Below are 17,800 nucleotides of genomic sequence, written 5' to 3'. Positions count from 1 at the left end.
GGCTACTGGTGGCACTAACTGAGCTACGTAACTACCTTACAGCAGCGACAGATAGCTACAGCAAAGAGTATAGTGAGCAGCAGTTAGTGGTGACTCTGGTAATATGCTGCCCCCTAATTGTGACCCTTGAAAGGTGGACAGGTGACCAGATCTTACACATTACACCTATAAGGGTCAACGAGAATGGCACTTAGTAGAGCGCATACCTCATTAATTTGATAGCCCTGAATAACTCTACATTTTAAATCAGCCAAAACTGCTCATCATAAGTTAAACTCACCAGATCTAGGATCTGCATCAAATTGTGCTCATAGAAACCAAACACCTTAATATGACTGATTTCTTTATTAAAATCCATGCATTATTCCCTGAGAAATTAATGAAAATGTTTAAAAATGCAGTGTGAAAGAAAGTGAGCAAAAAATTCCAAAAGTTATTATTATTATATCTGTTCTGGGCTCCATCCAAATGTCGATGTCCTTTAAGTAGTTTTTGTGTTATCTTGCTGACAGGCCAACCAACCAACCATCCAAACAAACAAACAGACATGGGTGAAAACATAACCTCCTTGGAGGAGGTATTCAAATTAGAGAATTTTTAACCCATAGAGAGCAGTAAAGGAACGGCAATAGAATGTGCCTCATTTACTCTTTAAGTGACACTCCCTCTTACGCTCTCCTGTGTTTTGTTTCTCTTTTTATTTTGTTTACGATGTTCAGGGGGAAAAAACAACAAAAGAAGTTCAATATTTATGGCACACAGACGAGAGATTTCAGCAAGTGCTGTGTTACTTTATTGATCTTCTTTCAGCAATTTGCGCTGATGCATTACACTGTAAAGTCTTGTTAAGTCAAGTCTCTTCGCATGAGACAGGCAGTTGTTGCACAACACCAGGCATCTTCCCATAGATTTCACAAATCACATGGTTTCATGCTTTAGCCCACTGCAGATCCACTTCTTTCATTAGGGAGAGTTGTCATTGTAGACTCGCCCTTCTTTGCGATGATATTTTTACTGCTAATATTATATATAATATATAGATATATATATATAAAAAAAAAAATTTATTAGGAATCTATGTATAACAATCCATTTTAATTACTTCAGCATTTTCATTGTGCTGATCCCCCCATGACAATGAGAGTAAGAAAGTCGCTGAGCTACCTCTTGACTTTAACAGCTCAGTCACCACAGAAGTCAAGAGTACATTTAAATCGGCATCAGTCATAGAACTTTATACACACAATCTTACTAACAAAGCCCTTACAAACTTAGAAGCATTCAGTCCACTCTCTATGCACAATTTGGCCTATCTCATAAGAATAGTGGCTGCATTTAAATTCAATTGTGGCTGAATTTCTTAATGGACTGTAAGTCATTATGTGCTTTGTTGATTCTTAAGCGTGGAAGATAATTGCCATGGGAAGCACGGAAGCGGTTTGATTATTGTCTGCTGGCTCTTGTGAATTATAATAGATCAAAATGAGGCTCCCGTATCCACATATCTCATTGGTACTAACAGTTGTAGCAGTTGTTGGCAAGAATGGGAGCATTTAGGAGCAGCAACACCACGGTAAACGTGTTTTCTTTTTCTTTCGGAGTTGTTATTACCATGTGTGAATTGGTAAAGCAGCCTCAAAGTCAGTGCAGGCAAGTTAAAATGAAAGATTGATTAGGCTCTGAAGTGCAGGTCCCTCTCTGCAAAAGCGCAGCACTTCTCTTCAAAATGAAGTCTAGATATTTCAAAAGATTTTTTAGTTGCTAAGAAAGTGACATCTTTGAAGTGAGCATATCCCTTTGGTAGTTATTCGGCTGAGGAATATTTTAAGCAGGCTTGTCTTAAGATGTTCTCACATATGCTCCACGGTCAGTGCAGTAAGGGGTCATTTCGTGTCCAGTACATCCCGAGCAGACCAACCTTAACGAGATTTCACTTGCCACGGGGAAATCTGATATTTATATTTTCCTACATAATGCAGCTTCACAGTCAGGGCAGCGCAATTTGGAGGAACATGTCAAGATTGGTTTGACGTCTGAATGGCTCTCCATTAAGAAAATGTATCGCCGAATATACATACATCACAATCTTCTTTTAATAGTTTCCTGTAGTGTTATATAATATCTGTGCAGTTATGTGACGTTTTCTTTACAACTCCGGCCTGAACAGACTGTCACTGCTCACTAAAATTGAGGCGATACAACTTTTTATTTTCAATCAAAACGGAGCTGCTTGCTTTATGAGAACCAACGATCAGATCTGTTCAAACCTATTACAAGGACATTTTAACTGATTATTAAAGAAGCTGGTGTTAATACTGATGCCTCTGTGTGACGTGAGAAGATGGCTATATCTCTGTAGTTATCTAAAAACTTGTCTTCAGGACAGATGTGGAAAAAAACCCACAATTATTCATGAAGGTATCGTGAGGAGGATTTGAGGAGTCTTAAGGAAGGGAGCTGTCTATAGTCTGGCTCATAACGTTAGATTTTATTTTGGCGTGGCTGCTGAGCTAAATCTTTCTGTTGGCTTGTTATAGTGAAGGCATAACATTACTAGGGAATGGTGAGAACTTTTTCAACACCATTACAATTATTGAGCAAACTGATTATGTTAGCTGTAGGTTTACATGTAATGTGGATGTATGGTAATGATACTAAAGCAAATTTACTTTCCATCTAATAGTTATTAACCTCACATAGCCACAAATAAATGTGCTACGTTGTTGTTATGCATCCTGCAAACCGCTGTTTATGAAAAAAAAACGTATTACAAATGCATTGTATCTCACTTCGGAAACAAATGCATATGCTTTTGAGATCAAGATCATTACCACGGGAGTAGATGGTGCTCTTACGCTTTTATAGCCAGAATCAGACTAAAATAAGCTGCTGTAGCTACTTTAAGTAATGCTTAATCAGCCCAGGTACAATTGATTTGTGGAGATTTGCTCTGTGGATCCTACACTCCATACAGTAGATAGTTCAGGAACAGGATCAACCTGGACCAAATGTTTTGGAACAGTGTAATGAGTTATATGTGAAAATATGACTCTTTCTTACTGTGACCTGTCAGCATAAGTGCTGGTTTCTCATGTAGAACAGTGGTCCCGTAATGTACTGGATAAATAAAGCTAAAGTTTGGTCCGATGTGAGAACTGCACTTGAGAATTATGTCTTGCTCCTTCACTTCTGTTGTTATCGTTGCACTCTGTACCTGATGGGTAAACAGTTGAGAGCGTTCTTGCCTTTTATTTGCCCCATTAATCTGCGGAGTCCCTGCTGTTACAGAAACATGACATTCTCCCCAACGAACTAAAGGAAAAGATAAGTCACACACTCTGGTGCTGAGGGTATTCAGACAAAGACTATGTGCATTCCTAATTTGATACGATAATGCATTTTTGCTTAACGACAGTAGAAAACACCAGCAGTTGTCTCTATAAGTAACACCCCATGAATATGCATGAAGCTGTTTTTTGCTTGAATGGGCTTCAAATAGGAGTAAATGTGAGCAAACAAACTGTTGGCACCATAGTCCTGAAGAAATCAACACAACATTTTGCAGTTGACGTGTTTTCCTATTTCAGTGCTTTTTTTTTTTTTTATTGACTTGTTAGAATTGATAGGAGAAATGTTTGCTAATCATGGCACATTAGAAGTCTCGAGCAGGCAGGCGTAATGTATGCACTGTGGCACTTTTCCTCCATATAAGGTGAAAATGACCAACCATAGATTGCCAAGTGTCAACACTCCTCTGCAGCCCTGTTCAAGTAGTTTATGGTTATAGCAAACTTGCCAATGCCGAGTTGTCTGTTTATCCTCGCTGTTCCTGTTACATCTGCTGAGTAAAAAAAAAAAAAAAAAAAAGTCGTTATATTTCACTTCAGGTTCGTTTTGTGGGGTGCAGACAATACAAAGTGTGTAGCCTTCCAGAGTATCATCGCAGCACAATAGACGATATCGGTCTCCTTATGGTATTTAATTTGGTCCTAATTAATTTGGAGTTTAGCACAATTTTCCTTTGACTCATAAAAAGAATGAACGTGTGGGATTGTTTTTGTTTTCCTCTGTTGTTCCTTCTGTTTGTGTTTCATTGCAGAGCCTGTGGGCTCATGTGGACAGAAAGGCAAGGTTTGAATGGCAATCATCAGTCTTTGCTGGTTCAATTGTGTTACTGATCTTGTAGCCCCAAGCAAGAGACAACAATGAACAATTCCAGTCAAGATACTGTGAGGAAAAACTGCTAAAAAAATAAATAAAAAAAAATCCATGGATGAGAATGGAAAGCTCATTAACTGCTTCTGGAGTCGGCAAGGCAAGGGTCTTGGAGGTGGTGTGTGTGGTGTGGATTTTGCGGTATTTGTGATAAGGAAGAGTTCCCTTACATTCCCGAATGGCTTATTTGTTATGTTCAAAGCAAATTAGGTTCAGCTGTGTCTAGTTATTTAGCCTCCGTAGTCTGTTCTGTGTCTCCACAGGTATATTTTGCTTATTGTTATGTTTCTTTATTTTCTTCAGTTCAGGTCAGACCTTTACCTTCAGTGTCTGATATAATTGCTTAACTTTTATTCAGCAGGCCAAAAAAGAGCATTCTTTTAATGTATTTCATAGGGACGTTCCTCTTCATGTTTTCCGCATCTGTTATCAAACCCCCCACAACCAGGCCCAATCCCCCTGAAGTGCAAGAACACCGCAAGTAATCTTTTCTACCCCGGGAGATTTATGTGCCTCTTGTTACAAGGGCTGCCCGGAGATAATGGCATACATGTGTTGGTATGTGCTTCTGAGAAAGACAGAAACACTGATACGCTGAAATGTGTCTGTCAGCTAATGGATGCAAATAATGATAAAAGCCGAAGGTTCTACGAAGAGAAAAACAGCCACGATGATGAGGACCCAAGCTGGATGAATTATCTGCCAGAGCTTCTCAAACTCTTATTACCAGGAGCGTCTTTGTATAATTTATGTATTGGAAAAACACTGCAGTAATAAATTATCAATTCCTGAGTCTTCAAATAACATATCCTCATAAGCTTAGAGGGAGTCCTAACCTCTAGTGTCTTCATGGTCAAATTGCCCATAGCTAATGTACTACACTGACATGCCTCTTTTTATTAATGTTACTTAACTAAACGTTCGTACATTTCTGTATTTCCACCTTTATTGAACAGATTGCAAGTGAAGAGGCCTACAGGAAAAAGGGCAGGAAGAGAGGGGGCATGCATACATCAATTAACTAATTACAATTATTTGTATTTCGCTGTGAATGCAGAAGACTGGCCTTTTCTTCATGTAATGCTCACTCATCTAAATTATGATTCAATAAAGTCGCTCTAATTTTACAGCAGCTTAACGGCCTATAACACATCGCTGCAATCAAAATCATTGGATTTAGCGTTTTACTTTATAACACAAACCTTGTCCACGAGCAAGGATAGGGGGGTCACTTGTGTTGACAGAGTCCCTGAAGCAGCCACCGGAGTGTTGGCTGTGCCGCCACTAACTGTCCTTCCTGTAGCATCCCTCCTTGGTTACAAAGTGAAATATGTCTTTCACCTTACAGTAACACAGCTGTATAAATATTTATTTGACGTGGAAGTGTTGAGGATACAGCGGCACTGGTGAGATAAGAACTGCTTAAATTTTCATGAATTTACCAGTGGTCTGGTTTTTGGCGCATTCCCACACTCTAATTGGCACGTTGCCGTTCTCGTAGTGAAGAACTTAATGAATTATGCACGAAAAACAACCTACCACGTGTCCCATTATAACCACATTGTGCTATGCAATTTTCGGCCCGCTATTCTCAAAAAAGACAATACTTGAGACGGTTCTATTCTCATTACAGTCCAGCCTCAGCTTAGCTGGGATCACCCAAGGCTCTTGTTTTCTACCTCTCACAAACACAACATTTTACCTCTTAAGCAACACCACTGACAGCCACTTGATTATAGTGGCTCCCCATGCATTTTATCATCCCGACCTATTAAACAAGCAGACGTACAACTGAGAACTAAATTTAATCTTTAAATGATTAATGGGCAGGTGGAGTAGTTATACAGTTTACATTTATTCATCGAGAAAGTGAGGCTAAATGTTGAATATTATAAGTAAACGGTGGGGTTAGGTGTGAGAAAACACAGGAGGTGACTACATTTTAAAACACAGGTTTCTGCTGCATTTTCCTCACATGGCCTCACCTGAACCAGGTCTGAATTCTCAGTATTCATACTCAAACAGGGTTTAATATTTTAGTGCACAGAAATGGGGACTTGATACGTAAAAATGCAAATGTATGAGTCATGGCTGATCCATATTTAATGGACCGTGAATTGCCAATACATCTGAATGAAGGCTGCTGTATTGCACACTGCTACAGTCTGTGTTAGAATAAACAGAAAAACATTCATCGCTCACGGTTTCATTCATTGATTTCCACTGTGTCATTTACGTCCTTGCAGTCAGTCTGTGGCGCACCTCTCTGGAATGCTTTGCAGGTGATGCAGAGTTACTTCTTGTGTATTAATGTTGACCTGTCCTGTCAAACACTGAGAAGGCCAAGGGTAGTCAGGCAGAATGCAGAAGATTATGTTTCTGTCAAGTCACTGCTTAGATTCTCTTATTTTCCTGTCATCACTTCCATGATTCAATTAAGAGGCTGCATTCCCCAGTCTGGCCAGGCCAGACAAGGAGAGCAGTGATTGACAGGTGAAGACATTACTATGCGAAGGGAAGGAGAGTACAGGGAGAGATATGAATATTTGAGTAGATTGCATAAAAGAATCTTGTAATTGATTTTCTATCTAAGCTGCCATTTCATTTACTGAATAAATGCATTCATTTTGACTAGTGGGTTGTTCCTGCTTTCCCCATTGTCTCATTGTGAGGACGAACTTTATCGTATTTTGTATTTGATGATGATTTTGCAGATTCTAAAAACTTTCGTTCGACTGCCAAGCACAGCAGGCAGCTCAAAGGTTTCAAGGCATTGTGTTAATCCTTGCACTACTAGAAATGCTGCCAACCATGTCACCTTGCTAGAAGTAGGCTGTGCTGAAATGAGCTTTTTGTGTCGTCCCCCTTCACAGATGTGATCCACACCGTGGGCCCGGTGGCCAGAGGTCATGTGGGCCCAACTGAGACCAACGACCTCACCTCCTGCTACCAGAACTCCCTCAGGCTGATGAAGGAACATGGCTTGAGCACTGTGGTAAGTACAGTACATTACGGCGCTCAAACTCATCTTTGGAGAAATGTTGTCTCTGTTTTGTGCAGCTTGAAAGAAATGAATTATATGCTTCTGTGTTTGTGTTTGACAGTGAGTAAGCCTTCAGTGAGAAAAAGCCGTGTTTGAAAAATTTAGGAAATTTGGAAAAGGTACAAGAACAAAAGGATTTAGCATCTTTCATTTTCGATACAGTTCTGAAAAGCCTTAATCTTCTTTATTTCAACAAAAGAAACAGAGAACACAACAAAATGGTAATGTTTCATGTTTGTCAAATGAAGGCTTTTCATGTAGACTACTTTGGCTTGTGATTAAATGGAAGGCAGGCCTTTGTAGCCACCTCGCCATATTGCCACTGCGAATGACTGTGCCGTTGTTTCCTTCATCATTGTTTTCGGAAGCCACTTATAGGTTAGAAAACCATGGCCTTTCTCATATTTTCCTAAGGCTTTGACATAGATTTGTGATTTATATTTTTCCAAGAAATTAAACCCCTTAATGCATAAAGGCTAATTTAGATCTCTGTGCAACCTCCCCAAAAAGGCATTTATCGTCTTTAAAGCACCAGAAAAGCACAAGGTTTAGTGTGCGGAACATGGCTCAATCATAAGGGCTTTAGATGAGACAATGCCAACACAATCCACAGCTGGCAGCAGCCGATCGTTCAAACAGCTTCTAGCCTGTTCTGGACCGTATGTTTCTGTCTGGTCCACGTGATGTATGGATTTGCCCTGCCCACAGAGGGTAAACAAATCAGTATCACACCAAATAGCCACAAATCACATTTTGTGCACCAACCTACTGCCCTGCAGCTTCATCAGAGGCCAATCAATGGAAGTACTTACCAGCAGAGAGAGAAACATAGATGAGTACCAGTTTCATTAAAGATGATTGTGACAAATTCCTGCTCTGTTGATGACTTATTGTGAGTGCGACAAACACCTCTAGGTAGCAATTAAATGGATTGTGAGGCCGAATGACTGAAGTTGTTATGGTAAGTGTTTTGAAGTTCCATCAAAATCAGCAGCATGACAGCTTATCTTTAAACGTCCCCAATAAAAGTTTCTTGTGCCAAGATATGATGAGCTACAACAAGCATGACCTTACAATAGGATACCATTTACACAATAGAATAATTTACTCTAGTGTTCTCGAGGCTTTACGTGCTGAGCGAAGGCGTGCTCTGCAGCAGCTGGCCCCTCGGGCCACATTGAAGAAACCACTGGCTTTCTGTTTTCGCCCACAAATGGTCCAATCCTTGCTTTGTTTCTGGCACATTCCAAGGATTTATTTAGTTGAGGCCTATCTTTTGATTTATTTATCCAATAATCTGTGTATTTATAAGAAACAGAGTTTCTGTTTTTACTGGGAGCTGCCTGGATCCTGTCTAATGTATTTATACAGCTGCTCTGTGTTGAACAGGCCTTCAGTGAAAACAGCGGCATTCTGTGATTGACGGGCCTTGTAGGATGAGCCTAGTCGTTACATTATCTTAGCCTCAGTCCATTTAGTCTCTCCTTGCTGCAAGGACAACAGAAAGCCTTTCACCAAAGCGAAAGGGAAATAGCAGTTTCTTCATGCAAGGATGTGGCCTTGATTTAGTTTTACTCCAGCCCGCCTTGATATGCAAGACTTGCTTGAAGAGAGCCTCTAAGGGTCCGCTGGACCTATTTCTTTGTTAACAGACTCTCTTGCCTGGTGCAGAGCACAATGAGTCCAAGTTTTTGGTTAGCTGATCAGCACTAAGCTCATTTTGACTCATCTGAAAGGATCTCGCTATAAGCTTTACTGTGTGAGAGAAACAAGAGATCCCACCGAAGACGGGCACCCCGCCAAGTGGGTCTACAAAGTGGGCAAAAGGCGGGGGGGGCATTTGGAAATCCTAGACGGCTGGCTCTCTAATGGGGATTCCAGGGCATTACAAAGGAATAGGAGTCAAAACAAAGCCTAACACAAAATAAACTTCAGCACGGAAGATTAAAAAGAAGCAGAGCCAGTAGTTAATCCCTGTTTCTTAGAGCTCAAAGCTGCCCTTTAGGCTACGAAACAGTACAGCTACCACAGTTGTCTCGTCAAAATATTTCTGACTGTGACTATGGCATGTCAAGACAGGAAGTTAACAGGGAAAACCACCGATTCGCAGGACTGAAAATGCACTTTCTTTACCTTCAGGCAGCTCAGTGCATTTGACTGAACATTTACTACAGTAGCATCCCCAGACAAAATTCAGAATTTAGATAGAGGAGCTCTCTCTGTCCCTTAGTGATCAGTGATGACAGATTTACAGCTCTACTGGGATGGAACTGGGAAAGATGGAAAATCTGATGTTTTGGCAACCTGAGGCAACTTATGGCTAAGTTTAGGGGTTAGTTCTGAGTTTCTAGGTTGTATTCTTACCATAACTATGAAATAAAACTAATTTGGAAGTAACAGTCTGAATGAATGTTCAATAAAGTCACCCTTGTGGGGCAGCTCAGTCAGTGAATCATGAGGGCATTAAAATTAGATCCTTGTTTCCTTGTTTTAGGTTTCAGTGATAATTAGGTAAATTTGCAAGGTTATGTAACACATCCCAGGCCACAGAAATACATGTTTTATCATTTTCTTTTATAACACTCAAGGTGTTGAGCATTTAGTGGTGCACAAGATTTTTATATATATATAAAGGCTTAAAACTCATGTTGGATTTTGTTCCAAGCCCATATTGGCTGAAATATGAAGGCAGTGATGCACATTATGTGTATATGGCTTCCTCTGACCAAAGGACAACTGTGAGTAAATGATGCAGTTCTAAGCCTCACTGATGGCCTTCAGATGAAAAATGATGATCAACGTGAGCCAAGAAACCTGCCGTTTAACCCGCCACACTGGAGATGAAAGATATCTGGTGCAGTTCAGGCTTTAACACCCTCACTCTGTCTTCGTCACTGGATAAATATCTGATGGCTGGATGGCCTATTGAGTTGTATTTGTCAGATCATTTGGCTGCAGTGCATGCAGGAAAAGGATAGCATGTATCCGTGCCCACTATGTCTTAGCATGCATCTTCCAGGGGCATATGTGAATGTGCCTGTTTTGTTTCAGCTTTCTCCGCACATTTCGTGTCTTCTTTGAATACTCTTCTGCTCCAGTGCTTTTTTTATTTTATGTATTTATTTATATATATATATATGTTTTTTGTTTTTTGTTTTTTTTTTGCTGCGGCTGAAAGAGCAGCAGGCTGTCACAGCTCCCCAGGCTCTGACTGACCACAGTCCACAGTCAGGATGCCAGTGTTGCAGGCTGGGCTCTGCAACATCACACAGGGGAGCCTGTGAGTGGAGTTGCAGCTCTGGGCTGATGTGCAGCACATTGTGAAACAGCCCCCTCCTCTGCTCAGTGCTTGTTACACTACAGTATGTTTGTTGTTTGCTTCTAAAGGAAGCTCAGGTGAAGAGCAGAACGGGAATATATCTCAAAGTATGGATTTTTGGTAGATTGATTTTAGACATGAATTGTGATGATAACACTGCCTTGCTGGTCGATAATTGTGAAGATGCTCTAGCAGGCTCAGATATTTGCCTGAGCCAGGACATATTAAATAAGTCTCATCATGGTTGCTCTGATATATGGAGCATGCCATGTTGTTATGGCACATTTGGAAATAGCTGAGATTATTGGGGAAACTCGCTACTCAGCAGTACCACATTATTGCATTCATAATTGTCAGCAGGCGCCAGACGGAAAAAAATATTTACTTTAATTTGTTTGTGTGTTAAGCTGCCACGCAGTGCGTAATACATGCAGATTTCTAACCACTGACTGAGACATGCCAATCACCTTTATTTTCCAACCGAAAGAATAATTTTCTTGCAATCAGCATTAGCTTGTATGTCTGGTAAGAAGATTTTTCACCTGTGTGTTTGTGCATTTTAACAACAGGCTCATGGGTATGTCTGTACTGTATCTGTGTACAGTCAGACCCTGGGGGATGTCCTCTCCAAAGAGCTGGAAAGCCATACAGTACATGGAGCCGAGGAGATGGTTAATACAGGTCCCCTGTCTTGGTTAGTCATGGAAGGCTGCTCAGATTCTTCCCTGGAAGCAAGCGTAGCATCTGTCAGGCAGAAACAGACAGACTGTGTGGAGGGGGACGCCACCATCTGGAAGCCATTCAGCCATAGACTCTGTTTCATTTTAGAGACATATTAAACACCCCTCAGTCTGTGACCTTTGGAGTAAAAGAATAGCCATGTTTACCCAAAACATCATTATCGTGTCATTTAATTTAGCTTTCTTTTTGAGTCTTTAGGGAGTATTCTGTTGAGACAAAGGAAGTAGGATTTAAGTCTAAAGGGTATGTGCAATACAGATACAGTGAGTATTTGAGCTGTTGACTAATGATCCCGTGGGCCACTGAGCCTCCTTTTTGTTGCTAATTTGACGTTGACAGGCCACAATTTGATGTTTTCCGAAAGTATCCGTCATTAAGCTATTTCTGTCAGGGAACACTGGGCTGGCAGCTGTCAATGTGGACAGCGACAGGGTTGCAGACTGTATTTAGTGGCCTCCTCTCCGACTCCCAGGCGGCCATGGAAGTGTTTTGCAGTCATAACACACTGGCTTCGAGGAGATCCAGCAGGGAAGCCACAAATTGCCCGTTGAGAAAAATGCTGAAAGCCAAGTGGATTGGAGATGAATGGTGTAGAATGATAGGATTAGCCACCCTTTTCTGTGGGCTCATTCGAAGGCTGCTAGGAGCATTAGCTCCCATTCAGTTTTACCCAAAATGCATTCCTGGAAACCATATCTTATAGCAACACATCAGCACGTACACCCTGCTTGAAGATGACCCCTACTAGCTAATCTGTTTCACATGGCCGGAACAGCAAGTGAAGAAAAACAAACAATTTATCAGTGGGACAAGTGGCCATGCCCCCGAGGTGTCTTGGAGATGGACAACAACACTCTGGAGTTTGGAGGGCAGGTTGAGTCAACTCATCGTAGAGTCTGTTCTGACCAACCAGTTTTAAAAGCATCTCCTCTGTTCCTCAGGAATAAATGTGAAATATGCTGTAAATAACTTTTAATGTTTCACCTTTATTAATTTAGGTCACTGGTGATATTTGAAAATGTGTTTTTTACTGCTGTATTTAAGTGCACTGGAGGGTCTTTGTCATTATTTATGTTTCCAAATACTACCATATCAAACTTAACGACTTTGTACTCCACCCTATTCCATTTTGGTGTGCCGACTCCCCAAGTGATTAATTAATTTCCATTTATGCATTGAACAGGTCGTGCACAAACTTTTCCTCTATCCGCCTCTCTACCCTTTCTCGTAAATTATTGTCCACAAGCACAAGCGACTCTGGATTTAATTATGTAATGGCTGATAGAAGTATAGAGGCTTGATTGTGCACATACTTGGCTTCTGATCAAGGCAAAGTAAAGTTTGCCATTAATTGGGATAGAAGAATGAGAGGTTTACTGCTGATCTGCTTACACAACGCAGTTGGTCCATGTGTCTATATCAGCAAGTGTTTCATTTAGTTCATACTTCAAATTCCTTCGCAAAGAGAAACCAAGCTAATTTTCTTTATGACAATATTTGCAGAGCTTCATTTGTGGACTGAACTGTGGACCTTCACAGCCAGCTCCAATTATGTAGCGCAGTTTTCAGAGTGAAGTAAAAAGGGAGATTTGACTGCTGTCCCCCACAGACCTTTTCTGTTGTTCATGTATTTCCAGATTACACCAGTATCAGTTTTTTTCCATCTTTGCACATCTGACCACTGCACTATACAGCATGCAAAAATAAAGCCCAGGCTGTCACAGAGGAGTCGGAACGCTTAAAACGGTAAAAGAAAGATAAGACAATGATACAACTTTTCCTCTAATGTAGTTGAATATGTCTTAAATCATAAAAAGTAAGCATGTTGGACAAAATATCAATTAGGCAATATATTGTATAGTTTTAATCCTTTACATTATTTGCCGCAAAGGATTTCACAGGGTTTCCACAAATCAGCAATTAGCAACAACATGAGATTATAACCCAGCCCTCTCAGGGCCAGTCATCCAGTCGTTGCTAGCAGCCCACTTCCACATACAGTACCTGCATGCATCTCCAAAGGTTAATTAGACTGAAGCTTCCTAAAGGTCACGTCGCCATTTAAATTAGCCATTGCTATTTGTCTGATCCAAATCATTGGCAACACTGGGCCAATTAGAGCCAATTACACTGATCGTGGTTGTGGTGGTCTGCCACCTAGTCTAAGTTAATGGCCATTGGAACCCCAATTTCCCCAACGCCCTAATTCAGAAGGAGGCAAACCCACTGCAGGAGGAGCTCCAGGTCTGGGTAAAGAAGACAGCTCTGTCACATCATCTTCCCTTGACATTCCTTTCACTCCAGGGAAGAATGCCCAACTTTATGTGAGGTGAAATATTAGGATATGTAAAATGTGACATTTCCACACATCTCAAGAGGGGTAATCACAGTTGATGGGGATTGAAGAGGTAATCTCCTGAGTGTCTGTGCAGAGTGAGCTGATGTGAGCATGCTAGCGTCTTGATTACAAGCACAGGAAGCCCATGGCAATCACAGGAGAGACGAACCCCTGTCTCCTACAAAGGCTACTCCACCTAGATGTTCTATGAGGGAAATGGCAGCAGTGCCGTCCTAGATTAATGCGCTCTGACGATAATAAAGGCTCTTCAAATAATTTAAGCACTAAAGCATAGTCAAGCAGTATAAGGCTCAGACTCAGCACTCAGACTAGTTTTACTTCATGTTTTTCTCTGCTGCTGTACCTGGCTGTGAGGTGCTCGTGGAGACGGTCTCCTGAATTTCTATGAGGCTCATATCCCTCTGTGGTACCATCTGAGAACAGAAGCGACAGCTCGCACCCAACTGAGGGACTGTCGCAGGAAGTTGTTGATTAAACAGATGCCTTTCCTGCCAAGAGACAAGAACACCACAATAAACTTGCATTAATTAAACATACCTGAAGAATGTGGGCAATACAGGAGAACAAAAAGCATTCCTGTCTATCTTTGTCTCTGCTTCACAACAGGAGAGAGTGACTCCTTTCTTACCTCTGGTTTGACTTCTGGAGAATACAAACAGAAGAAAAGCTGAGAGGACTGTAGTTAAAGCTGATTAGCAACATCTCATTCAGATGAACTGCAGTGTTGTCATATTCAACACTGCTGATTTTCAAAGTAAGTCTCAAGTCTTTTGCCTGATGAGGACTACTTTTGACTGACATTGTTGTTTCTGACAAGAGAAAACCTCGAGTAGAGACGGTACATGGACACAGGCATCTTGTTTGCTTTGAAGCATCCTCAACTAAACCAACATATACAAAATCTCAACAAATATAACCTAGTCCTCTCTGTACACCTGAAAGATTGCCTTTCCCTCTGGCGGGCTCCCATCTGTTTAGAGTTGTGCTCGAGTCTGAAACACTACTGTCATCAAACATTTCCTCCACCAGTCGATAAAGGCTTCTCCTTTGATCACAGGAGCCGAGCAGGGGAGGAGGATGTGAGATACGTAACATGCAAAGCAGGCCTCCCTCGTAGCCTGACAGGCACTCCTTAACTGACTAAATCCCAGCAATCTCGCAGATACTGTAACAGATTGCTGTTCATCGGCAGCGGACCTCTGTGGAATGAGTTCTTGTTTACATCATTATGGTTAATTACTATGCAGTATCAATCCAGCCGACAGCGCCTGTACTACATTTGTGTCAGTGAAACAGGACGGAGCTGTCGCACTCTCAGTTATCTCATCACAAATGCAGCACCATCCAAAGGTAACGCCTCTTGCTGCTCTGGTGTGTTTGGTCATGATCCCTCTGAGTCTTTGCCAGTGTGTCCGACTATCCAAACAGTGTGTTTAAATGAATAACCAGGGAAACCCTTTGAATCTATGAACAAATCATCTGGTCATCACGTCCAATTGGTCCACAAATCTTGGTGACATCGTGCTGTAATTGTGATACGCATGGCAACATTTTTAATTTAACACTCAAAGATGGATATTATTATTGAGCAAATAGTAATGAGAGTGCTGGATCTGTGCGTGCCTTTTAATGCACTTAATTAAAGTTACAAGGCAAGACGTTTAACATGACTCCGGATCAGGAAATAAAGTTCCTCAGATGGTTTATGTATCAAGAACGACAAATCGTGATAACCCAAGCAGTCATTGCGAATGTATTAGCACAAATCAGGTTAGGGGCTCCACCAGTCCTTAATTTACACCAGCGCTGAATAGAGTCGCTTGGCCTCAAAGCTCTTTCTCGCAGTCTTTCAGTTGTGGCTTTTATGAAGCAGGTGTTGAACCCAGTGTCGACCTTGCCAGGGCCATGTCCATGAAACTGGAATTTCCTGGTCTATCACAGGGTTCAATTTCAACAAGCTTGCACCCAATTATCCTTCAATCATAGTCGCCGGTCTTACAGATGTGTTTGGTCGAAGTACAAGGTCTCTCTATGGTGGGCTGGCACACAGGGGACAGGATCTCGCTCGCTCTAGCCGTACACATGAAATATTTTCAAGGGAAAGAAAATCAGATGACATCTCAGATAGAGACGAATGTCATTGAAGAATTATTTATGTGAGCTTTTACACTGTTGCAAAGCTAGATAGGAAACTATTTTGAGCATGGAACAAAACATGAAAATACATCTGAGTATATTACATTGAAACTCTTCACCGTACAAATCACTAGATTGTCAGGCTGCTTAAGGGCATGCTGTTCCACCCTTTCTTAAGTTGCTATTTTCTCCTCATGTTTTGTTTATGAAATTGACTTGCAAGAGAATGAAGCTGTGTTCGCAGTTCATAATTGCACAATGCTCCTTTTATATTAAGGTTGGTATTGCTTAGTTGGTAACTCTCTCATTAACCACCTTATGTATGCAGATGATTTAGTGATTCTTTGTCCATATAGTGCTGGTCTTCAACAGCTATTGATAGGATATGCTCACAATATGGAATAGATTTTGACATCAAATATAATGTAAAAAAGAGTAATATTATGATTGTTAGAAGCAGAGAAGACAGAAAATTAGTATTTCCTGACTTCTTCCTGTCTGACATTGCCCTTAAAGTGTGTAATGAGGCAAAATATTTAGGCCATTACATAACCGATGATCTATCAGATGACAAGGACATTTACAGACAATGCCGAAAGCTGTATGCACAAGCAAACACGTTGGCGCGTAAATTCAGTATGTGTTCAGTGCCTGTGAAGGCCTCCCTGTTTAAAGCTTTTTGTACCCCTTTATACACTGCCCACTTGTGGCGGTGCTATAAAAAAGGCAGCATGCGGAGACTTACAGTGGCCTACAATGACAGTATGAGGTTGCTGTTAAAAGCTCCTAGAAGCTGCAGTGCCAGCCAAATGTTTGCTAATGTTGGTGTACCCACTTGCTCTGCCGTAATAAGGAATCTTATATACAGATATATGTGTAGGGTATCTGACTCTGTAAATTGTATTATTTTAGCCTTAATTAGCTCTGAACTGAGCTCTACCAGGTTCTCGTCTAGAATGTGGAACCACTGGCGTTCAAGCCTGTACGTAAATATATGATGTGTGTATGTGTGTGTGCTCGCGTGTGCAGGAGGGGGGATATTTATGTACATGTTTGTGCGTATAAGTATTTTATTTTTTTTAATGTATTTTTATTGTGCTATGGACCTCTCATGAGATGTGTCCCTAATAAAGATTGAATTGAATTGAATTGAATATACAGTTATAAAAATTGTCTGCAGTAGACATTAATGGAGAATGATACAAAATTTTGAAATCTGTGCTTCATTAATGACACCTTGTTAGCGTCGGGAGAATTATTTGATATTTAAAACGACAAGGTAACATTTTGTTGTATCATTTTGCCTTTAAGAAGTTGAAGTCGACACTTTGTTCTATCTAACTTATTTTACTTCTATTTTTTTTTTTTTTCTTTCTTTCTTTTCTGAGTTATTTCTTTTCGAGCACAAACTGGGTCTTGAATTCTAATGCCACACCGCTCAATGTTGTCTCCGCTCTGCGATTATTTACAGTTATTCACTGCAGGTTCTCCTTAGATTTTTCAGAGCAAGCCTTTTCCTAACCTTAAAAAACATACTGTGCACAACTCTTTCCTGTGTTTTGTTAACGCATCCGTTCCTGTGTGTTTTATCAAAGAGAATGCATAAGGCAGAGAGCTGACAGCTATTGGGAGCCTTGGGAATGTTTGTAGCTCTTTGTGTGGTTCAGAAGTGCACAACTGCATGTCTACATCTAGGATACGTATAAAGTCAGAAATGAATATTTATAATAGTCCCCATCTGCTTGGCACATATTTATGATAAGCGTTGTTTGGTTTGATGGCGGCAAACTGGGAACGGTGCATGTTGTTTTGACCGATCGACCAGCCTATACTTATGCATATTTATGAGCACATCAGGGCAGACTCAACACTAAATTCTGAAGTTGTGTCCACAAATGTACACAAGTGAGAAGTCCTGCCCCCTCATCAATTTATTATCAAAAGCCAAGCAGTTGTCCCGCAGGCTCAGGTGAGTGATTGTGTGCAT

The 17,800-nt window shown here is 40.9% G+C and overlaps 1 protein-coding gene across 5 annotated transcripts in view; it reads left to right on the top strand.

Annotated features, from left to right (window-relative positions):
* Window positions 1–17,800, top strand: part of macrod2 (mono-ADP ribosylhydrolase 2) — a 432,655-nt gene that overhangs the window by 287,456 nt on the left and 127,399 nt on the right. For all 5 annotated transcript variants that reach the window (XM_030442624.1, XM_030442623.1, XM_030442621.1 and 2 more), the window contains exon 6: window positions 7,089–7,210. In XM_030442624.1, coding sequence (XP_030298484.1) covers window positions 7,089–7,210 — 122 coding nt within the window. The remainder of the gene's footprint in view (window positions 1–7,088; window positions 7,211–17,800) is intronic.

The sequence above is a fragment of the Sparus aurata genome, chromosome 15, assembly GCF_900880675.1.
Source record: "Sparus aurata chromosome 15, fSpaAur1.1, whole genome shotgun sequence".
In the NCBI taxonomy this organism is placed as follows: domain Eukaryota; kingdom Metazoa; phylum Chordata; class Actinopteri; order Spariformes; family Sparidae; genus Sparus; species Sparus aurata.
This window is presented reverse-complemented; position numbering and strand designations above follow the sequence as displayed.